This window comes from Cyclopterus lumpus, chromosome 6 (assembly GCF_009769545.1).
Source record: "Cyclopterus lumpus isolate fCycLum1 chromosome 6, fCycLum1.pri, whole genome shotgun sequence".
Classification (NCBI taxonomy): Eukaryota; Metazoa; Chordata; class Actinopteri; order Perciformes; family Cyclopteridae; genus Cyclopterus; species Cyclopterus lumpus.
The window spans coordinates 4663234-4687233 of NC_046971.1; the positions used below are offsets into that span (position 1 = coordinate 4663234).

The following is a 24000-nucleotide window of genomic DNA, read 5'->3' on the forward strand; positions in this document are numbered from 1 at the left end:
TTATGCGGCACAATGTCCAATTTGACTTGGAGTGCATGAGGTGCTCGGGCAACAGGTGGAATATTCATTGTGTGAGTCAGAGTGCTTCACCATGAGAGACCGGAGTGGGAGTGAATAGCAATGGTGAGCTCAGGGCTATTTCCTGGATTCCTATTTCCTCCCTTTGCCATCAGCTGGCTGATCTGACCCTGCCCACTTGTCTGACTCACTCATCAGCTAAACCCCCCCCCCCCCTCCCAGTGCAGACCTCCCCCTACGCTCAAGCTCCCTGCTGCCAGTGCACCAACGCTAGCAAATTAACATTAAGAGCACAACATTGATAGATAATAGACCGTATGTAAGAGGTGGGCGCCATCCATTTGGTTTGGACTACGGCTTTTAAAGCCTCGAGTTTGCCATCTTGTTTTTTTATTTATTTTTTGGGGGGGGGGGGGGGGGGGGGTGTTTGGTGACGTTAAGTTCCACCGAAAGCCGAACTCGACATTTCTATGACCTGAAACCACAGTGTGAAAGGGTTTTAAGTTGAGATGCCAAAAACAGACACCTCCCAGACCGGTAGCGACACAAGGTAGCCCCACCCTAATGCATCCTCTGCTTTATGGTCTGTTTTACTCTAAATGGGACTATCACTATTGAGACCATAAACTCATATTTACAATGTTTACCGAGTAGATTTTCTCATAGACTTCTATACAATCAGCCTTCTTTTTTTTGTTGCCCCCTGCTGGCCATTAGAGAGAATGCAGGTTTAAGGCACTCCCACATTGGCTCCACTTCTGGGACCGATGGAGAAGATATATACAACTAAGCTTTAACATACACACAAAAGTACACGTAGCATATTAAAATGTAGAGCACATTGTTAATTTATTTTTAAACATGTCCGCGATATGCTCAACCACACATGAATAACGAGTCACAGTAAATCAGTATTCGGGGGGGGGGGGGAGAGGGGTTGAGCTCCGGCAGCCTTTAGAGGTTAGAGACTATTACAGTGTGAGACAGAAAAAGAGGTGTAGGCAGGGGGTCTGTTCTGCCCTCAGGGAACGAGGATTGATGGTGCTCATTGGAGAGTGGGTCACATCTGAAACCTCGTGATGAATGTAATGATGTCACTACTGCTGCGAGGTGGGGATGTGGGGGGCAGGGGGGGGGGGCCAGAAAATGTTATGCAATCTGTTTCAATCCAGTGTTTTTAAGAGAGCGAAAACATTAGCCGGTCGCTACGGCTAATGAGCTCCATCCTCACTAAAGGAGTGGGTTTTCTTTTAGGTAACAGCGCTACTTTCTCCCACTATTGTAATACCGCCTATTCACTAACTTCCATTAGTGTGCACAGGCAAAACCAGTTTGGTTCTGGTAAAGCTAAAACAAACACTCCTGACAAACCAGTTTGTTCACAGCCTCCGCTTTGGGAAAGATTTAAACACCTCGGCTTATCTCACAATGAACGCATTCAAATCAGACTCACTGAATCAACAGCTGTGCCAAATGGAAATAACCATTTTCTGGAGTGAGAAAAAAGAAGAAAATAAACAGCGGGCCCAGCATTGACCCCTGAGGGACACCACAGATTAAAGTGATTAGAATCAAAACTGGTAAATATACCAAATTTTGCCCCCCGGTGCCAAAGAAAATAAAGAAATAAAACACAATGAAAACTCGAGAGTGAAAAGAAGAAGTAAGCAGTCACAAGTAACACCGTTTGGTTCCACGCGGCGGGGGGGTGTTGTGATAGCCTACCTGCAGGGCGCATGGTAGAAGGGATACCCGTGGTGAGGTATGTGATTGCAGTATCCAGATTGATTCCACATGGTGCTTCTCTCGGTCCACGGGACGACAGTTCACGAGCGCCGCCTCCGCCGCTTTTTTCCTTGCGGCGTTCTATTTCTAGTGCAGGGGGAACCGGGCTTGCTGGGAGAGAGAGTCACATTAATCAGCGTCTCTTCTCCCACCTCTCGAGTGGCTCCATGGGGGAAGAAACGAGAGGTGTCGTGAGTGCCGGGATTACTGAGAAGATGAGGTGGGAAAATAAGCCGAGGGGGCGCTGTGCTCAAACAGGAAGAGGGGGGGTAGGGCAGGGATGATGTCAGGTGAGTCAAGTCTGGTGTGGTTTACACACCTGGAATTGGAAGTCCGCCTTCGACAACGCCACAATCTGCTCAGCGGAGCCTCAGACGACTGCCCCAGGTGAAGTCTGACATTACGGGGCTACTCCTTAAATCCTGGAGCCAGTCATTTCCTCTCAGGTGTGATCAGGTAGAACAGATGTCTTTGGGGTTAACCTTGCTGAGCTGTTAAAAATCATGCGTAATACGTCTCAATTCGCACTTCCAGGGTTTTTGTGTTGTCGTCCCCCCCCCACCCCCACCCCCCCCCCCAACCCCCCACAACCCCCCACCTCTCAGACGCCGATCTGCATCCGACGACGGAGTCCGATGGGAGATTTCAGAGACCCCCGGTTCCTCCAGCAGCCCCCGACACCTCGCAGCATCTGTTTATGTGTTTCTACACGTGCGGCACATCCTCTCCAAAGTTTACAGGCGTCCACGAATCCATCTCTCCTGGACACGAGCAGGTTAAAAATCCACAAAACCCCCCCGGCGTCCCTCCGCTGCATCCAGCGCTCTCTCTGAAGGCAAACCGGCTTATTTCCCCAAATCACAGGCTTCCCACCGGCTCTCCACCCTTTACGAAACAACGGCGGTGCACGACGCCGAATGACTGAGCACACTCACAGAGAGAGAGAGAGAGGGGGGGGGGGGGGGGAGTTGGCAGAGAGAGAGAGAGAGAGAGAGGGAGAGAGAGAGAAGTGAATGGATCAGTAGTGAGAGGGCAAGAAAGCGAGGGAGAGGTAAACAGAGCGGAGCTGCATTCCTTTTCCCACCTCGTGCTCATCTGGCAGGATACACACACACACCGCTGAGAGAGAGAGTGTGTGTGTGTGTGTGTGTGTGTGTGTGTGTGTGTGTGTGTGTGTGTGTGTGTGTGTGTGTGTGTAAGAGTGAGAGAGAGGGAGGAAGGTAAAGAGACAATGTGCGGCAGGAAGAAGAGACCGTGACGTGTTTACATGCACACAGAAAATGTGACTCGGGTGTAATTTAAGCCCCCGAATGAGAACGTCAACGGCTCCATCTCACCTGGTGGAGCAGAAGGTGTACAGAAGATGCTTTCTATTGTATTTTATGAACAATGTGTGCAGGTGCGGGGCTTAATAACCTCAAGATAGTTTATTAAAACTAGTACCGATATTATATCTGAGTTTCTGTACTTATCGTGTTTTTTTCCCCCACCGTCTTACTTTGAGACTTTTTTGTTTGTAAATGTAAAAAAAAAAAATTATATTTTATGGGAAATATGTTTCTATAAATTTCAGACTTGTTGTCTTCACACCAATAGCTGTCCAAGAACTTTCAAATTAAGAAATATATAATATATAATAATAAGTGCTTGAATGTACACATGCAACAAAAGTATTGAGGTTTCTTTGCGACAACTTAAAAAATAACAAAAAATAGAAAATTGGTCCGATTGAATTCAATAATAAAGTTCAATATAACCAATGAATATTTCTGTTATTAGTAAATCTAATTAATAAACCGGTTTGTCCGACACGTTTTCTGAAAGCCAGAGTCGATGTCTTCGCAGTCGGAGATGCAAACACATTTATTTTACCGTCGTTAAATGAATTTGTACCTTTCACAATAAAAGCCCGTCGACGTATACAGAACACTGCGTTACTGTTAACCAGCGGGAACTCAAACACACTCGTTAAACCAAAAGTAAACTCTTAGTTTGACAATAATCCTCCTCAGACAGACGCTGTAATTGGTCCCGTTGTCGACACTTTACAAACCTTTAATTTAAAAAAAGTGCTGCAACTGGTGTGAATAGTTTTGATGCAAAATAGTATTTAGTATTTTTTTCCCCCCCCTCCGGTGGTTAAAGGCCTTACACCGTCTCATTATCGAGTGCATGTGAACACTGGCCGTCTGGAGATGCCTGAAACACTTTAAGACTGAAGGAACACAAGTGAGAAAAGAAACATAAAGAAAGGTAGAGAGAGTGCCGGTTGCATGAGAGACGAATAGCAAGGTGAGCTGACAATCGGCACATGAAGCCTGCAGGTGAGAGGTCACCTTAGTGCGGCGACCCCCCCCCCCAGAGAGGTGGACTACTCCGGTGCCCTACTAAGCAGAGCACAGCCGTGACCCCGCTGCAAGGGCACGGGTCAAAGTCCAGGCGTGTGGTCTGATATAAAAAGAAAGAAAGAGAGTTCCCACAAGGAGCTGTAGAGGCTCGACTGGATTAGCTCATGGAGTATTTGTTGATGATGATGAAAGAATACAAAAAGGGTTTTTCTAACTTTCTTCAGCAGCACGACTTCTCTTCTTGAGTTGAGAAGATGTTTTTTAAATCAGCTCGTCGACAACTAATTGTTTTACTTCTTTTGGCTCTCGCTTGTCAAATGTGAGGATTTTTGCTGCTTTTCTTTGTGAACGTTATCACAGGCTCTTGGAAATGGCCATTTTTTAAATATGTTATATATATATATATATATATATATATATATATATATATATATATATATATCTTTATGATAATGGTTATGAAAGATTAATAAGTTGCAGCCCTGGTTGCTTCTTATGCAAAGGTCGTAACATACATTTTTACTGACAGCTTGCTTTTGCATTATATATAATAACCCGATGGACATTTTATGTTGAAACAAAGGTTTGATGATGAGCCGCATCGTGCTATCTTCTATCCATCTAGTGATACTTAAGGAATTCAAAAGGCTTCATTTATTTTTTTTTACATTTGCTTTGAGGTTTTACTCATAAGCTGCTTGGAGCTTAATTCCCTCCACAATATCCATTTTAAATTGTCCCCTCTTCAGAGCAGCCGGAGCTCAATATCTTGTAAACAAGCTTAGTGATAGTGTTTAACGTCAATTCAAACCAGATTTCTTTTTAGTTTTAGTTTGTGATTCATCCTCATTATTATTATCTATAGATCTTCCTAGTCGACGGTGTTTTTGGTGCAGGTAAAGAAGTAAAGATAAAACATTAAAGTAGGGTTTAAATGGCGTACTACCTTGACATTTGCAAGTGCCTTTATCATTTCAGGTGTTCATATTTTTTAATATATTTTTAACGAGCTATTAGCTCGGTTATTTAGCGACGCAGGACTGGGTGCACGAGAGCGTTTGGTACTGGTTTGTCCACAACCCAGTCGGCGACTAGAAAGTCTTCATGCCTATTTTCCCGATCGCATATTTTTACTGAATAATGGCGATCGGCTGCCTATCGATCGGGGGAGTCCCTAATAATCGATAACGAGGAGTCACACATGTCTGTCTGGCAGCTTCTGACATCACACAGACTCTAAGTGTGTTCACGGGGACCTGAGGGAACATCGCCAGCTGTGGTTTAATTGGTTACACCGGGCGTCTTGGCTGTGGTGAGAGAGAAGGAGAGCAGAAAGAGGGAAAGAAGAAAGAGAGGAGGAGGAGGCATAAGAAGCAACAGAGGAGGAGGGAGGGAAGGAGGTGCGCCCGCTGTTTGTTTTTGTTGTGAAATTTAATTCCAGGACAATCTAATCAGGGCCGGAAAACACAGGGGACCGTGCGCCTCCATTAGCTCCTCCATTAGCTCCTCCATTAGCTCCTCCCTTTTGCTCCTCCATTAGCTCCTCCTTTTGCTCCTCCATTAGCTCCTCCCTTTTGCTCTTCCATTAGCTCCTCCTTTTGCTCCTCCATTAGCTCCTCCCCTTTGCTCCTCCATTAGCTCCTCCCTTTGCTCCTCCATTAGCTCCTCCCTTTTGCTCCTCCATTAGCTCCTCCCTTTGCTCCTCCATTAGCTCCTTCTTTTGCTCCTCCATTAGCTCCTTCCTTTTGCTCCTCCATTAGCTCCTCCCCTTGCTCCATCCCCTGCCTCTGTCTTTCCTCGCCTCGGTTGAAGACGCAGGTGGACGGGCTCCACCTTTGCTCGCCTGTCCACCCCCGTCCACCCCCGCACACACACACACACACACACACACTTCTGCACAGCGTCACTGACACTCAGATGTAAAAAAGTACACATGAAAAGATTTTTATGAACACATTCACGCATGTGCACACACACACACACACACACACAGCCATCGAACAAATACACAAATACATATGGACGTACAGCACACACACACACACACACACACACGCACACACACACACACACACACACACACACACACACAGCGGTTGTCGTCTTGCAGACAGCTGACAGCTGTATTAAGTCATTGTGTCAGTGGGTGAGATGGCAGTGGTGTGATTCGGCCTGCGGTTTGGCTTATCAGGCTTTTACAGCCTAAGCCCTTTCATAGCCGCTCGCTTTTAAATGCACACACGCACACACACACACACACATGCACATGCACACACACTCGCACAACTTCTTAACACACCTACGCCTGCTGTCAAGGTCACATCTGAGCCCGTATTTCTGAAAATCCTTAAAAACAACACCCACCTGCACCCTTTCCTTTTATTTCAGCCCAAACCTCATAAACCATCGAGTTCCTCATAATGTGAAATTTCTGGCTATAAAATCTCCCGTTCTCTGTTTAGTACATAAAAACCTCCAGGACATTTACCACTTTAGGAAGGGGGCGTGTAAAAATATAAACCTCCATTTGGATATAAACCACAGTAAACCTCTTCGCTACCAGTCCCAGCAGCTAAGGATCGGAGATTTTGCTTCGCTCTGCAAAAATATTGACTATTACTCTCACTAGCGCCTAAAAAAAGTTTAATTTTGGCACTCACACACACACACTTTCTCTGGTTCTAAAATTACACACACGCACACCCAATCTCCAGCTCGCTCATTTCCTCCACCTCGCCCGTGTTCAGCCACTTCCTGGCAGGAGCTCCACAGTAGTTTTCTCAGGACGACTTCTTTCTAAATGTGATCTTATCCGGCAACAAAGATGGCCGCTAACAAAAACGATGCTGCTTGCATGTCTTTGTTAGCGGCCATCAGGTGTTTATCCTCACGTGTGGGGGACCAGGCAACAACCTCCGGTTATAAAAGGGAAGCCGATGTGGAAGGCCCTTAAACCTGCATTCTCTCTACTGACCACCAGGGGGCGACTCCTCTGGTTTTATAGAAGTCTACGCTTCATGCCTTAAAGCTGCATTCTCTCTACTGACCACCAGGGGGCGACTCCTCTGGTTGTATAGAAGTCTACGCTTCATGCCTTAAAGCTGCATTCTCTCTACTGACCACCAGGGGGCGACTCCTCTGGTTGTATAGAAGTCTAAGCTTCATGCCTTAAAGCTGCATTCTCTCTACTGACCACCAGGGGGCGACTCCTCTGGTTGTATAGAAGTCTACGCGTCATGTGTTAAAGCTGCATTCTCTCTACTGACCACCAGGGGGCGACTCCTCTGGTTGTATAGAAGTCTACGCTTCATGTGTTAAAGCTGCATTCTCTCTCCTGACCACCAGGGGGTGACTCCTCTGGTTGTATAGAAGTCTATGCTTCATGTGTTAAAGCTGCATTCTCTCTCCTGACCACCAGGGGGCGACTCCTCTGGTTGTATAGAAGTCTATGCTTCATGTGTTAAAGCTGCATTCTCTCTCCTGACCACCAGGGGGCGACTCCTCTGGTTGTATAGAAGTCTATATAAATGACTCTACTTCTCTTGATTTATTCCCTCAGTAAACATTGTAAACATGAGTTTATGGTCTCACTCTCTAGTTTCAAGATTTCTTCGATACAGCATGATGTTCATTTATTAAATGATGCTCCATTTAAAGCAGGGGCTGCCTTAGGGCGGGGCTACCTTGTGATTGACAGGCGTCACTCCGCCATTTGAATATGTTCACTTCCGTTCACCGGTTGCAAATATCCAAGATGGCGACGACTCAAGGCTTCAACACAAACCAATGGGTGTCCACGTCTCACACAGTTCTACGGTGGGAACGTAAAAGGGGGCGTCGACATAGGGATGACGAGCTGTCATTGGACGAGGAGGGAGCCTGAGCTTCCGGAGGAATAAAACCAGCGACGGCCGAGTCGCATCCTGGAACCGTTTGCTGGGCTGGGAGGAGATTACATTTTGTCTTCTGCATTGTTGCACCGCTCCCCCAAAAAGGGAAGGAACCGCCCCCTAAAGACTCTGCACCGGTTCTGCTATGAACAATAAACAGACCAAAATAAATGAGATCGGAAGTGTTGTTGTCACCGAGAACGTTGGATAAACTCCTCCCGTCATCTGGCTCGTAACTCAAGAACGTGCTCGTCTGTCTTTGGAGAAGCTTTGCGTAGCTTGAATGACGCAATCCCTTGTGTGTGTGTGTGTGTGTGTGTGTGTGTGTGTGTGTGTGTGTGAGCCCCAATATCTCCGGGGATCTTTTGATCCAGATTCTTCAATCTTCAGTCTCTCTCTCTCACACACTTCCACACACACACACACACACACACTCTGAGCTCTTTCCTTTCATCCCGCCTCGAGGCCTCCCATCTCCCCACCGTCTCACGAGCAAGGAAAAAAAAATAATAATAATAATACGACACCGCAATTAGAAAAACTCCTTTCATGTTCTGGATCAGAACCAGACCGGAGAGGGAGAGCGTCGCCTCGGAGTCCGACTGAGATCGACAACGGACCCCCGAGACGCGTCTTTGCATAATAAAATCAAAACGGTGGCAAAAGCTATTTGAGAGGAAACGAGACAAAGACGTCTCAGCCACACGGACACCCGGGTGAAGTAGAAGGAAATATCTGTATTTATTTTTGCGCTTTCAAAATTATTATTCAATTATAATCTAAGCAGCTACACAGGCGTCCACTTACAGTAATAAAAGCAAAGTGCTGTGCGTTCATATATGGGATTATGAAAAAGCTAAAAAAAAGATATCTCACTGAGATAACTCCGTACTTTAGCTGCTTGAGCTAACGTTAGCTTCATCTTCCGAAGGCCCTCCACAGCGTTTGACGAGTCAACAAATATGCTATTAATACGTTTAACGTGTGCATTTGAATAGTAAAAAATGAAGGCGACTATTTGAACATCAATATGTATATTCGATTGAAGGGAGAACGAGACGTGCACAGGCCAGATCACACGGGAGTATTTGGACTTTTTAAAAACAGAAAACCCACGTTTCACATAATGATATTTTAAGGATGTACGATATAGCCAGCAGAGAAGGAGGAAACTCAACGAGGAAGTATCATTTTCAAACTCAAAGTTCCTCGAAGCCGGCGACGGGGTCAGAGGTCGTCTGACTAATGTCCGAAAGTCCGTTTTGACCAGCTTTGACAGGCCTCTCGCTCACTATCTGGCAACTCTTACGCCCATTTAGTCACACAAGCGAGCTCCTAACTAGTTTACAAGGTCGTGGGGGGGGTTCAGCTTCATCGTTTATCTGAATAAAGATCTGTTCTTTTTGAACAATGATACAGAGCTACTCCAGAGGGAGTGTCAAGGTCCCGGCAGCCGCATGCATGAAGCATCCTGACCAAATGCATATATATTTCAGCTGGAGATTTAAAGGATACGTAGCTTATCTATTTAGCCTGATGAAGTTTGAAAGTCAGTTGTTTGACTACAGGCTACACACACACACACACATACTGCGTCGCTGGCTTGTACAACGTTCGCTGTATTATAGGTCGCGGTGAGATAGCCGGCTACCGTGCGTCATATTTAACCGGTCCGACCCTTCGCTCCGGAGAGAGGAGAACGCGTTGAAGATCTAAACGCACGAAAAAGGAAAGAAGCAGCGTTGCGCTCCTCTTTTGTGAATCAAAGCTCATCCTTCTCTCTCAGGTTCAAAGCCTTTATTATACAAAGAAACTTGAGTAATGTCGGGGGGGGGGGGGTGATGAAAGGAGTTACTAAAGGCTCCTGAAACTTTTCTACGTGTTCTTTTTTTCTCTAACCCACTGGTGAAATGAAGCTCCTGATCATCTCTCTGTAGGCCAACCCCCCCCCCCCCCTCCAGCAGTGTGTGTGTGTGTGTGTGTAATACAAAACCTGGTGTCAACTTACGTTTGACAACAAAGAATTTGGTGAAAATTAGAACAATCTAGAATTACCGCCTCGCACTCCAAGTTGCAGTTTTCATGCAAAAATCTCAGCATTTCATCCTGTTAAGACGTGCGTGTGGGCATAATCAGCACGTGAACTCTTGGGTTACGGTCTTTGACCATCAAATACTAAAATCAGCCCAACCTCGACGTGAAGAAATTCCCACGAGGCGCTCCTGAGATATCACATTCACAAGAATGAGCTGAACGTGTGGACACGGGGGGGGGGGGGGGGGGGGGGCGTTGACCTTTGACCTTTTAAACCAATGGAGCTCATCCTCGAATCCAAAGTGAACGCCTGAGCAAAATTTGAAGAAGTTCCCTCAAGGCCGCTCCTGAGATATTGCGTTTCAAAACAACAACAACAATGTTTTAAATGCAACTTGTTGAATCCAAGAAGGATCAAATACGGAACAGATTTAACAGCTTATTAAACTGATTACGTAATCACTCCGATCCCAACCGTCTTTCATGACACTAACATTGGGGTTTGCCAAAGTCAGAAACCCTCCAATCGTTCACCCAGTGGCTACAAATAACCAGTTCACTTGGGGAAATCTGTGGGGGAAAGAAACCCAACAAACGTGCATTTTGGACGCTTTTAATGACGAATCGATTAATGATCAAAACGGCTGAAAACTCGACACTCTTACCGAGTAGAAACTGCAACTAGCAGTTCGATTCGAGGCTTCGCTCCTGGCAGCTTGGCAGAGAAAGTGATGAAAGTAGAGATTTGCAGAGTTCATAAGCCTCGGGTGACAACAGGGGAGCGTACCAGATCACCACCATCGGGGTCGTGCATCCCCATCAGAGCGTTTTTGGCTGCTCTGGACTCGTAGCCCTGCAGTTCCTCTGAAGACGGAGCAGCAGAATCACTTTCCATCTCTGGACTGAAACCTCCTCGAGCACATCGGCCTCTGCTTCCTGAATAATTTCTCATTCCACCTCATTTCGTTCCTCTAATACCTCAAATGTGATCTTATCCTGAAGGAAGCACACGTTTTAACCAAACACTCGGCTTGCGTGTTATATGATATATGTTATATATGATTATAAATCACCAGGGCCATTGAGCTCTACTGGCTTTTTTTAGAAATATTACTTAAATTAAACTGAAGTTAATCTTGTTCTATGGTCCTACGAGTGCCGGCTAATAACTGGAATATGAAGAATCCGTCCGTTTAAAAATCAGGCACTGCTGCTTTTCTCACAAATACCAGTGATTGCACACTGAATATTGTCTCTGAAGGGCCATGGAGGGAAGTAAACAACAACAAAAATGAAGATTCATTAGCTCTGTATTTCATCTGCTGCAGATAAGAGCATCTCAAATTGATATAAACTACAATCCATAAGCTTCGCCTCTGAGCGGATAATATGACGCACTGCATTGTGTGTAGCTCTTCTATTGGGGTCCTTGGACTGGATTCACTTGGATTCTGATTGAAATGGTAATGACCGGCCCCTCGAACCCCCCCCCCCCAAAAGGTGACCCCCCTTTCTGTCGGTGAGCGTCGCCAAAGGCAAAACTCAAGGTCACGCTTTACTGGGTTTTTTTTTTCACCTTAGTTGTGAAAAAGGCGTCACCGTAAAAGGTCGGCGACGGACGGGTGAACTCGGGTGTCGTCGGCTGAATGATTAAAATTTCGATGGAGATCAACAACAGAAAAAGAAGCAGAGCGCCCGGAGAAAGAAATGGATGCAACGGTGGCTTTGCAAAAATAAGAAATGTGGTTAAGTACTTTGACATGTGTCTTTAGTTTCTGTTAAGTGGTCTCTTTTTGTTGAGTGAGTGTTATAATTAGCATCTTTTTTTGGGTGGCGGTTGCTGTTGTAATGAGGCATTTAACATTGCGGGGAGAGTTACGCCTGAACAAAAGAGTAGGAGTGTGTTTGAGGGCATTGGGGGCTCAGATGTTTGGGGGTGGGGAGTAAATTGTCCACGTTTTTCTGTCATGCAGTGAAGGTCAAAAGTTGACTTTTAATCGACGGTAGATTGAACGAGTAAGAAATGTCACAAAAAGAATGACAGAGACAAACACTTTTTTTTTTTTCAAGAGTATGTATTCAGCTTTTTTTGCAGAGACTGTAATGTTGCAGAATCCAGGTTTCTTTGCATAAATTACATTTGTATTTTGTATATCTGTGTAGCATACGACCTAATCCCCCCCCCCCCCCGACCAAAAAGACTTTCTCTAGTCATAAAAAATTAAACTAATCCAGATTTACGTTTTAAGTGCCCCCTTTTTGTGCAACAGAAATGTTAATAAGCATTTGGTCCCAAATCATTAGCTGCATGAACAATTTGCACCTGTAATCATACGTTTGCATGTGTAACAGCCAGTTAGGCAGGACTCCAGACCAGAATAGCCGCGTGAAGGTGGTGCAGTCTGTCAAAAGACACCTTACGCAACCTCAAGAGGAAAAGTGATGACTCAGGCGTACAGGTGAACGACTACCTGAGGCCCAACCCCGCTCTGCACCAGGTGAGGTGCGTCCTAAAGAACGTCAAATTATTAACAGAAACCATTTGAATGGTTTGTCGGATAAATCAATTGGTCAACTTGAACGCTTCACATTGCTTTGACATTTTATAGAGCAAACAATTGATCAATTAATCATTAGTTTAAACCATAATAATAATAATAATAATAAAGAATAGACATTAGTTCACTCCCATAACGTGTTGCACGTCCTGTTCCCTCGTAGGGTTGCAAAGGGGCGGAAAGTTTCCGGTAAATTTCCGGAAAGTTTCCGGAATTTTGAAAAAAAAAAAAAAGTTTATTTGCAAAAGCATATAACAGGGAACTTAAATGTAGTTGAGAACAAGACTAAGCACGCCGAGCTCAGCTGGACCCTGAATGCAGCTGGTTGGGAACATTGTCTGCCAGAAACATAAACGTCTTTGTCATCAGTGTTGCGTCTGAACGTTTCAGCCCTATGTCTGGCAAGTGTGAGAGCGCCGAGTGGCGTAGAGGCCAAGAGCGGTATTGCAGACAGATAGAGATTTAAATTATAGCTCGCAACATATTGAAAAAAATAACTGAACTAGTTCATCTTTTGGAGCTGTGAACTTAGTTCAGCATTTTGAATTATGAACTATGAACTGAACTAGTTCATTTTAAAATATGTGAACTATGAACTGAACTAGTTCATGTAGCAAGTGAACTTTCCCAACACTGTTTGTCATTAGCATATTGATTACTTGGTAAACTGACGCCATGTTCATTTTAATACCAAGTTTATTTGTATACAGTGGACTAACTTTACAGCAGTGAGGAGGACATTGATGAGGTCCAGGAAGAAAGCATTTAGACCTGAAAGGATTCAGGGAAAAACACACACAAAAAAAATTGGGTTTGGGGGGTGGTGATCATAGGGAATACACCTTTTTTATTCAACGTTCATGTTTTTGTTTTTCGATGAAAGAATAAAGTTCTACTCACAAAATGTCAAAAAAGTCAAAAATGTCATTTTTAAAAGTTGTATTATAAATGTTTGCATGCATGTCTGCTTATGACGAGGTACATACAGTTAAATTAGAACCCCAACATTTACAGTTTATTCCCGTTAATTCCCGTATATTCCCGTGGAAAGTTTCCAACCCTGTTCCCTCGTCTCATGGTCAATACAATCTATTTTTTTTTTAATGGGTTTTTGGTTAGATGCCTGAAATAATTTCCGTGGTTCACGCAAGCTTAAGAGATTTTAACGTTTTGCTCTGCGACATAAAAATGGAATTTAGGTGCTTTTGGCCTACAAAAATACATCATCCCTGCAGCACTCAACTGTATTTGTGCACTGACCTAAAAGCTGAATGTGAACAAATACATGCATGCCGGTCATGTACAATATGTGAGGTACAGAGCGGTTACTCATGTTGTAACAACTTGCACTGCTTCGATGTGTTCAGGAATGTGAAGCGCTGTACTATCAACACGAAAACTATTCTTCAAAACGTTGTTATCGGTCTTACGGTTGTTACAGAGTTAGGAAAGAGAAGGGGAAATAAGTGTTTTCTGTCTCACTGAATCCTGCCACAGCGCTCCAGGGGATTGGACCAAAGCAGTCCTTTTGCTTAATGGATGGCTTTCTACTGCTAACCTGATTCAGTCAAACACAAGCAGCCAATTCACCACCTGAATACCAAACAGGCCGGCCAATGAGTAGACGGCCCGTCAGGCCGGCCAATGAGTAGACGGCCCGTCAGGCCAAAATGCTGCCAGAAGCGAGCAGTAAGCAAGACCGTAATCATATTGTAAACCCGCTCTGCAGATAAATAAGAAAACACTTATAAAAGTTATCTTCCAGTAAATTCTCCGAAAGCTTGTAAAAAGCCGACGACAAGGGAAAGTCATTTGATCCGCATTTTGACCATCTCACTAATATCCGTTCTGTGGTGGTAAATAATTCGTAAATCTCTCAAAAGTCTAATAACACTGCGAGACGTCTCGGTGTAACAATAGAATCAGATCGAAGCTCTAACAGCTTCATCAAACCACAACAAAAGCCGACAATGATAAATGGAAGACGGCCGTGTTTCCTCTCGTTGAGCTGGGCGCTCTGCAGAAGTATTATGAACCGGGAATTTGGTTAATGTGCGATACACCGGATCGCTATCGTCCCCGGTTCTGACCTCATGAAGTGGATCGGGTATCGGCCGTGACACGAGAAACTCACATGAAATACTTTCCCAATGCAAACTCAGGACTTTTGCCATTCAAACTGTGTGTAATAACTGGGTTCTCCATCATATTGTTGTATCGTATTTACCTCAATGACATCCAAGAAAAGGTGTAATCCTGTGCAACCCTTTGTCACTTTGTTTTGAAAGGTGCTGTACAAGTTAAGTTTGTTCTTGTAGTGTATTTTGTGACCTCACATGACAAGATACGCAGTAAATATATATTTCAAATGATGACATTAGTCGTTAGTATCGACAGATACCCTGAAAAGAATCAGTTGGTGCGTCCTTAAAAGGCAGCACCCCGTAAAACACGGACAACCTCGTAAAACACAAAGCCTCCGGCCGCGGCCATCGCCGGTGCAGATTCAGTCTGAACACAACAGACCGATTATCAGGACTCCACATTGGCATCCATTGTGTCCGATTTGGTCCCGTTTCCTCCGATTGTCTTCTGCATATGAATATATTGACTTGCGAAACACAAAAGCTGGAACAAATATCGAGAGAAAGACTTTTAAAAATCAGATTACAAAAATATATACGTTCTTGAAAAAGTCTTAAGTTTGCAGTTTGAACATCGCAGAATTGTCTTTGTGTACATAATGACTTGATTAGAGTCCGGATCTTCCACAGGAGTCCACCATGCATGAGACAAGACTCCAGCTGGGACTTCTTGTTCAGACTGAGGAGTGACTGCATGAACAAATCTGACATCTGGCCAGGTTAAACACATCAGGGGGGACCTGGTGACAAGCGTCAATATTAATAGCTCGGCTGAGTCTGACAGCTTCACAAAAGGGCACCGATGGGTGGGGGAACAATGGAGAGGGCAGGTCCTTTCCTGTTTGGATTGGGGGGTTTTTCCGCAGTAATCGACAGCGTCTCATCAAGTCGCTAAATACTCCAGATACGAACGCGGCGGCCCATTAACAGACATTAAAGCTGGCAGAATTCAGACGCCTCCGGAGAGAGCAACTCCCACAAGAGCGTCGGCGGGTGTTTAACGTGTTTACACTCGTGTGCTATCGAAGGAATGCTGAACCGGTCTGCGTGGACAGGTTTGGCAGCCGAACGCTTTGTTGGGTTTGTGTGTGTCGATACAGTTTTCTTTCAACACCCGGACGATCCCTCTCTTACGTTTCTTTCTGTAGTCCAGGGTGCCACGTTTGTCATAGACATACCGAGGCTGGTGAAACAACAGGGGAACTTGTATGTTCTCGCTTTAAGTTTAGAGACCAACATGTTTCCCGTTTCGAACTAAGACTCCAAATAAAGTTGAAAAAAGGTGCTGTATTTTGAATAAACCACAGCACGCTTCATCTCTCCGTGTCAGACTTGTGAGGTCAGCGAGTCTCGAGAGGTCGTCAAGTACCATCTGCTTATTGGCTGGGGGGTTACGAAAAATGTACTTTGCTGACGGCCAGAAGAGACCCGACACGGGTCAGATCAGACTGAGTGTGGTCTACTTTTTCTTCCGTTTGGACGTCAGAGCATTGAAAACAGCAGATCCGAGGCAACGGGAGCTCAAATTAGCAGCGGCCTATAGTTTCTTTAGGACAATCCGTCCTCCTCCGTCACACCCCCGTGTCCTCAGCCTTGCCCCGTTTCTCACCGCAGGAGGCCCGTCTGACCAGCTGAGCGAGGCCGAGGAAAGTGCTGAGCGTGCCAGTAAAAGCGGTCAAACAGCTCGTGTCAAGCCTCAGGGTGTGCTTACAGCTTAAACCCCATCGTGCCAGACCCAGCCACAACTGGTGTGCAGTGTGTGTTCGGCTGTGAACATTTGGAGCCTCGAACAAGGCGTTTTTTTATGTCTCTCATGCCCCGTTACAATCCCATAAAGCTGACAAACCTCACCGCACACAACTTGTTTTATGGCGTGCCGGCGGGGCGCCGTATCGTACCAAAGGGAGCCGTGTTTCTCCCCGACAAGCCGAACCGATACCACTCCAACAGGGGCTTACCTTGCGTCACGCGTCAGATCCCATGTGGAGAATTCGTGATCGGCAACGTCGGTGACCGCCGTGGCCGCCGATGGCCACGCCGTGTGCCGGTTGACGCCGACCAGCTCGTGGCCGCCGCCGCCCCCCCAAGTGGGGTCGCGGCTGCAGCAGGTACCCATCCTCCCGCGATGAAAGGGACCTCTTTGATTTGGGACTTTTATCTCAATCAAACCTCACTCGATTCGGCTCCTTTCCCCCGCAGACCTCCATCTCTTGTGAGTTTCTACTTACGGTGTCCTCCAACCTTCCGCTGCTCTCTCTTTCTCTCTCGCACAGCTGTGTTCTCTACCCTCTCTACCTAAAAGAAAAGTCCCAGAGAAGGACGAGGGCAAAGCAGATCGCTGCAGAAATGGTGAAGCACTCGTTCTCTTTTTCAGAGATTTAAACTTTTCTCTTCTTCCTCTGAACTGTCCCAACAAGTATCACCCCTCCTTCCCTCGTTCTCTCCGTCTCTCACACACATGATCTCTCCTGCATTGCTAATGTGTTGGTCGCCCGGCCCTCCACCTCCTCCTCCTCACTCTGACAGAAGTGTCACTGTCTCCTACAAGCCAGCCGGACTTTAAGAGCCACAACATTGTCTCGACCATCTTGTCCTTTCTCTCTCTCTCTCTCTCGCTGTTTAGCATCTGTGTCCTTCAATCCCTCCTTTGTGTCCGTCCTCCTTTGCTCGGCGTTGAGCACAGATGGACGTTCCACTCCCAAGCTTTTTCCTCTGGCCGCGTAGAGAAGAGCGAAGACGGGTCGAGATGCGTGGGCTCGTCACGTGGAGGAATTACGACCTTTTGCTCCACGTTTCCATTTTGTAGGCTCTGCATTTTACACTTTTTTCTGAAGTTTGCTGTTGTTTTTTTTTGCAAGATGGATTTTTGCCACGCTTTTATCGAATTTCAGAATTCAGCTTCTTAATTAGTTTGCCATTTAATTTTACCGATGGCCCATTACTGCCCATTTTGTGGTTAAAAGAACGGACGACTCTACGCTGTTTTGTCGTTGACCTAGGGGCCTTGCTTATGCTCATCGCTCATGGCGTCACTTGTATTCATTCAAGTTGTATTTTAAGAGCCTGATAAAAGAGGTAAATTGAAATCAAAAGAAGTGAGGAAATTCTGAGGATACAAGTCAATGTTGTGCAAGGGAGCAGGTGGCTTCAATCTCTTGGGAAGTAAGGCCGAGTAGGCAAAGGACACTTGGCTGGATGGGTGGTGAGATGAAATGCATCACAAAATACAGAAAGCTCAGAGGATGAATTTCATATGCACGAGAAAAAAGGCCTATGATGAGACCCTCGAGAAAACCACCTCATCAACCGGCCAGAGTCCTTTCCTCTTCAAAGACAAAGTAACATCTGTACTGTAAAAAGGGGTCTTTCTCCCAAACAGAATACAACTATTCTGGCAACGGCAATAGACACAAAACATGTATCATTTGTATACCAGAGAGCCACAGGTTTAGTGGCAATGCACACGCTGCCGTAAAGTACCAACGTCTTTCCCAGCTGACCTTGACAACAGTGCAAACTGAATTATTACTTCATTACCTAATAAACGTCACTTGGGAGGGAAATTCCTCTGATCGTGCCCTTATGTAATCATGTTAATCATGACTGTTTCCCACCTGGATGCCATCAGAAGGTGATCAGAAGGCTCATCAAGCCTTTGTCTTTTGTAACAAAGACATGCAAGATGATAACTCAAAGAAAGCAACCGGAGGGGGGCGGGGGGACCAAGCCGAGGGAAAAAGAGAGAGAACATCCTCCCATCGGGGTGCTCTCTTGTGAAGTCACAGAGACCTTTGACCACCAAATTCCACTCCGTTAATCCTTGGGTCCAAGTGGACATCGGTGGCGAATTTGAACACATTCTCTCAAGGCGTTGCTAAGATATCGCGTTCACAAAATTGGGACGGACGTGAGGTACGCCGTGACCTTGAACTTTGACCCCCCCCCCCCCCCCCCCCCAAATAAAAATCCAATTTGTCTGTCCTTGAGTCCAAGTGGACATTTGAGACACAGAAAAGATCCAACTTCATCCAAAAGTGTATGAACTACGACGTATTATATCATATTCCTCTTTTTGAGCTTCTCAGAGCGATGTATTGATCCCCGATGCGTTGATTTATAAATCTGTATCTTTTAGACTCCCGTCAGCCAATCGCTACCATCAGCGCGGGCAAGCTGTAACCATAGCAACCGAACAGGCAGTAGGGCAGGTGTGTAGATGACAGATATCTGTGCTTTGAACACCGACCTGTTGTCCGATGTTTAAATAAAAGAGCGTGGCGAGCGGTTAATGTTCTCTGAGACGTGAAAGAACCGTTTGTGACGTCACGCACACACATCTGTGTTTTTGTGTGTTTCTTTTGTACAATGTGGTTGACATTTTAAGAGATGGTGAAGTGAGAATGTCTCTCTCTCTCTCTCTCTGTGCAGAAGTGACATTTAACCAAAGTACAATTTGTCACAGAAAATCTGACTTCCTGTAATATTTAAAGTGGCCTATTAGTTTTTTTGGGGGGTGGGGGTTGTTTTAAATGAGAGGAAGAGGCCACTCAGCTTTTGAAGTATTACACAATGATTATGACAAAGAATTTTTAAAAAAACACGACCGCAACAACATGATTAACCAAAAAACAATGGTGAAGCTAGAAGTTTAAAGACGACTCATAATTATCGAGTTGTCGAGTTTTTGTTTGTCTGGTATCAAACTAATTCCTCTGTTCATCTAAGTGTTCGTAAAAAAAAAAAGGTTCGTCTCCGAAGGAGTATTTAGTTTTTTAGAATAAAGCCGACATCGACCCGACAGATCTGAGTTGAGTCTGTGGATTAATGCTGCAGCCTCGGGGGCGAGGTTAAATATTCAAGACATCAATTTTCAGACTTACTTCAAAAAAAAAAGAAAGGTGGTGCTGAACACACACACACACACACACACACACACATTGGTGCTGAAATGAGCCCAAAAGATGTTAATCTTTGCAACGAGCTCCAGGAGGCGGGTCAGTGAACGCCTCTTTGTACGGGCATGTTTTCCACGAACCAAACGTTAAAACGGAACCGTTTCCGACCGACATCGCCCACAAGCGAGATGAGACAGAATAACTAAGCGGGCATGACTTTTAAAATACCACGACACTTACAGCGCTGAGCTAAAAAAAAATAATGGAAAAGTAGCAGCTAATCAGGAGAGAAATCAAATGAGAGTGAAACGTCAATGACACAAATTAACCAACAGCTCAAGGGCGTGCGAGAGAACAGAGAAAATGGGACAATATTAAAAAATAATAAATCAAAACTGCATTAAGTCCAAACCCCGCCGGGTATTATTATTATTATTATTACAAAACACAAAATCGCCAGAACTACCCCATTTATCTTTGCCACGAGGTGTTAAAATCGCCATTAAAGTCATTATTTGTAATAATTCCGACGGTCCTTGAACTCCTCACGAGGGACGAAAGCTGAAGTCAGAAAACAAAGCTTCAAATTGTTGATATTGCATCAAAAATATTGTATTCTACGCGTCCCATTTAAAATCTCGCCACAAATAAAAAGCAGCTGCTCGAACCAGATGCTGTAATAAATAAATAAAATAAATAAAAACATTAAATTCTGCGCTATTCAGCGCAACCGGGAAGCCGCGATCGACTCGCCTGAATCCAACAGTCACGTGACAACAATGGATTTATACCATTGTTTAATACTACTTGGAGGAATATCAACTAAATACATTTCAGGGTTGAAATTTGCATCCGCTAAAAAAAAGAAGAAAAAAATAAAGTAATAAAAGAGATGTTACGCGCCTCAGATGGAGCTGGTAAAAGAGATGGATTTAATGGATCGGGGATTTTTTTGTGAGAATAAAAGAACCCCTTTGAAGCCTTTTTTCTCTTTTATCCGAGTTTGTCCAGTGTCATGAACCAATGGAATAGGAATGTGTTAAAGCACACACACACACACACACACACACACACAGACAGACACACACACACACCCTGAGCTATTGATAAATCATTAGCCAGTGGTGATGCAGACGGAGACCTGTGGGTATGAATAGAGTGAGTCAGGCATAAACACTGACTCACCGCTCCGAGCTCACTCCTTACACCTGACGTCTCTCTCCTGATACCTGCAGCTGAACGCTCACAGACTGAAACTCAATTTTAGATCGAACACTGTACTTTATACGGGCTTCATTATCAGATCATCTGTTGATCTTCTTTTTTTTTTTTATTATTAATGAGGCTATACAATGTCAAAGAGAGAGAGAGAGAGAGAGAGAAGCTGCCTCAGCAGATCTCTTGGGCAGCTTCCTAGACTTGATAAAAATGTGCCCATCTTATTTTCCCAAAGTCATTCACTAAAAAAAAGTGCTCATCCTTTAAAAAAAAAGAATCCTACTTTCTCTCACCTTCAGAGGCCAAAAAAAACAACATCAAAACGTTCGCTCCAAGTCAAATGTTTGTTATGCAGAGCAGAGCGTGCAGAAACCACGACACCGAGAGCTTTAACAGCATCAGAGCGCAGCTGGGATTTAAAAATATATATATATATATATATTTTTGCCAAAACACCTGAAGATGTTCCAGCGACGCAGCCGGTGCCAGCGTATTTATATTTAATTATTTGTATTTTATTTTAAAAAGGCGTCGTCTCACGTCACGTTCTTCCTAAACCGTCCACGAGTTACTAATCTACTCCTCGGAAAAAGAGGCCGAACGCATGTGAGAGTCAACACTGAGCACGACGCCGGCTTGTGTTGCTGAAGCGAGGTGAAAGCAGGTGTTTGGGGGGGGGGGGGGCGAACGTCCTTGGGCTGACATTTAACAACTTTTTCCCGGTGAGCAAACACAGAAAAACTGGTTCGCAGAAGAAGAAGAAGAAGAAGAAGAAGAAGAAGAAGAAGAGGAGAACGCTGTCGTTTGACAAAAAGCTTTTCTCTTCCAGCTTTTTATTTCTCTCTGTTGGTTCTTTTTTGGGGGGGTTTTCCACCACGGCAGAAAACAAAAGCCTTCTTTTTTTCTTCAATCCCGCGGGGGGGGGGGGACAAAGAGCCGTCAGACGGCGAGCACAAACCAACCTCTGTGTTCGCACGCCTTTTTAAACGCGGTCCACCGGTTTTCACGAGCAGGTTCACGAATATTCATCCGATCGGAGAAACAAACCAGCTTTTTTTCTTATCGGGGGGGGGGGGGGGCGTTCTTTTTTGTCGGCCTTCTCCGAGCAACGTCTATATTTAGGTCCACGTGAACATTTTGGAGGAGTGGTTTGGGGGGGTAAAAACTGTCTCACATCCTGTCCTGGGACTCATCCATCAGCTGGTTACGGTTATGCCACTGTATTTCCTCAAAAAGATAAATTAAGTGGTGGTTGCCGGGCAGAAAAAAAGATCCCACCAAAAAAAGTTTAACCACAGTACAGGACAAAGAAAAAAGAAAAAAAAACGACAGCGGTGGTTTATACTTATACTCTTTACACCAAACTCATCTAAAACCTGTGTGGTTAATTCGCGGCCATTAAAAAAACGGATGAATTAAAAGATTCACTCACAAGCCGGAGTTTTGCTCGGTTGCCATGGAGATCACGTGACCTCGGCGACAGGGCCCGGTTGTGTATCACGACGTCCGCTATGATGAAGACCACGAAAGATCAAAGAAAGTCTCAAGACTCAAACTCGACTGCGTTTACTAGAAGACCGTTTACACCGAACAGGTAAATACAGCAAACAGTATAAAGCTGTTCTAACGAGCACCTGTGTGTGAGCTGTACGGGAATGTTCGTCATCAACGGGAAACACACACACACACACACACACACACACACACACACACACACACACACACACAGCAACCTGGCAACAACAACAAAAAGGAAGATTACAACCACATGCTTATTTTTAATTATGAATTACTCTGTTGACTATTTTGTTGTCCCAGAGCCTTTGCTGACTTCACATTGTTGTTGTTGTTGTTTTCCACACGAAAAAAAAAAACACCTTAAAGATCACAGGACGATGACTCAGGACGGGCCGTAGGCGCCGGCACTGAACCAGCTGTCTGCTGACAGACATCTCTGACATGCATCAGTCTGTGTGTGTGTGTGTGTGTGTGTGTGTGTGTGTGTGTGTGTGTGTGTGTGTGTCATTCTTACCCCCACCCCTCCCCTGCTGCCTCCCTTAAATCCCCCCCTCGGTGAAGCCAGCCATGCATACGTTCCTACAGGAGCTCTTTACCCCTGCAGATGCCCCCCCCCCCATCTGGAGGGTTGTAGGAGCGAATCCCACGTCACGTCTGATTGCGTGTGCACAGGTATGAGCGCGAGCAACGGCTCTGAGGAGAGAGGGCTCAGCCCAGCGGAGGTGGTGGTCTTCAAAGTCATACTTAGGTCCCAACAGGAAGGTGGGGGGGGGGGGGGTGTTAAAAGAACAGAGCTGCAGGAAGAAGATGACAAACCAACTGTTGCTCTGTCTAGACTGAGCTCCTCAACAGGAGTCACAAAACCGAGCTGGTGGACGGTGACGGATGAGACGCAGCGAGCCCCGAGGAGGTGACGAGGGTTCACGGATTCAGACCTCACGGGGTTTATTTTAACCCTTTCCGAGTGTCTAGAAGAGGGGGGGGGGGGGGGTGCAGAAAGGATCCGTTGCCATCGGCGACGTTCCCTTTTTTTTTTTTAATTTATTTTTCATATTTGTTGGTGCAGGCGTCTCGTTTCAACAGACAGTTGGTTTTTAGGAGGTTAGAACAACAACGTCATGAAGACAGATGCGTTCCCGTTTCAGAGGCGAGGAATCAAAAGCTTCTTTTCTCAGAAAGACAATGAAGAACATGCCGAGCCGTGTTGTTTTTCTGGCTATAATAATAAAAACATGAAAAACATTTTTTCCCCGGACAGAAGAGGCTGGAGGGCCTCTAGATGAAGAAGTCCCCCCCCCCCCTAAGAAGTGAATAGGATATTGGATTTCACGGTTGTTATTACTTCAGCGTATTATTTCTGGTGGAGAAATACCATTCATGAGCCAATTAAAAGGTCTGGAGAGAGAGAGAGAGAGAGAGAGAGAGAGAGAGAGAGAGAGAGAGAGAGAGAGAGAGAGACGTCCCACTCAAAAAGGGGAAAAAAGAGGAGTTTTGTTTGAGTTTTCCTTTTCACGCCGGAAGCTTCGACCCCATTTTTGTCAGATTCCCCTCTCGTGCTTCTCAAATTAAAGTATTTAATATGCCGGAGTTTT

The 24000-nt window shown here is 45.2% G+C and overlaps 1 protein-coding gene across 11 annotated transcripts in view; it reads right to left on the reverse strand.

The window, feature by feature from the left end:
• plekha7a (pleckstrin homology domain containing, family A member 7a) overlaps window positions 1-24000 on the reverse strand; it is a 97634-nt gene that overhangs the window by 70217 nt on the left and 3417 nt on the right. The window contains exon 1 of one of the 11 annotated variants that reach the window (XM_034534272.1): window positions 16736-16787. The exons of 9 other annotated variants lie outside the window; for them this stretch is intronic. Coding sequence is in view for 1 of the 2 variants with exons in the window: in XM_034534269.1 (XP_034390160.1) it covers window positions 1744-1814 (71 nt within the window). In the remaining variant the exon portion in view is untranslated. Of the gene's footprint in view, window positions 1-1743; window positions 2348-16735; window positions 16788-24000 lie in introns of those variants that run through there. One more of the 11 variants, XM_034534269.1, reaches the window with a different exon arrangement.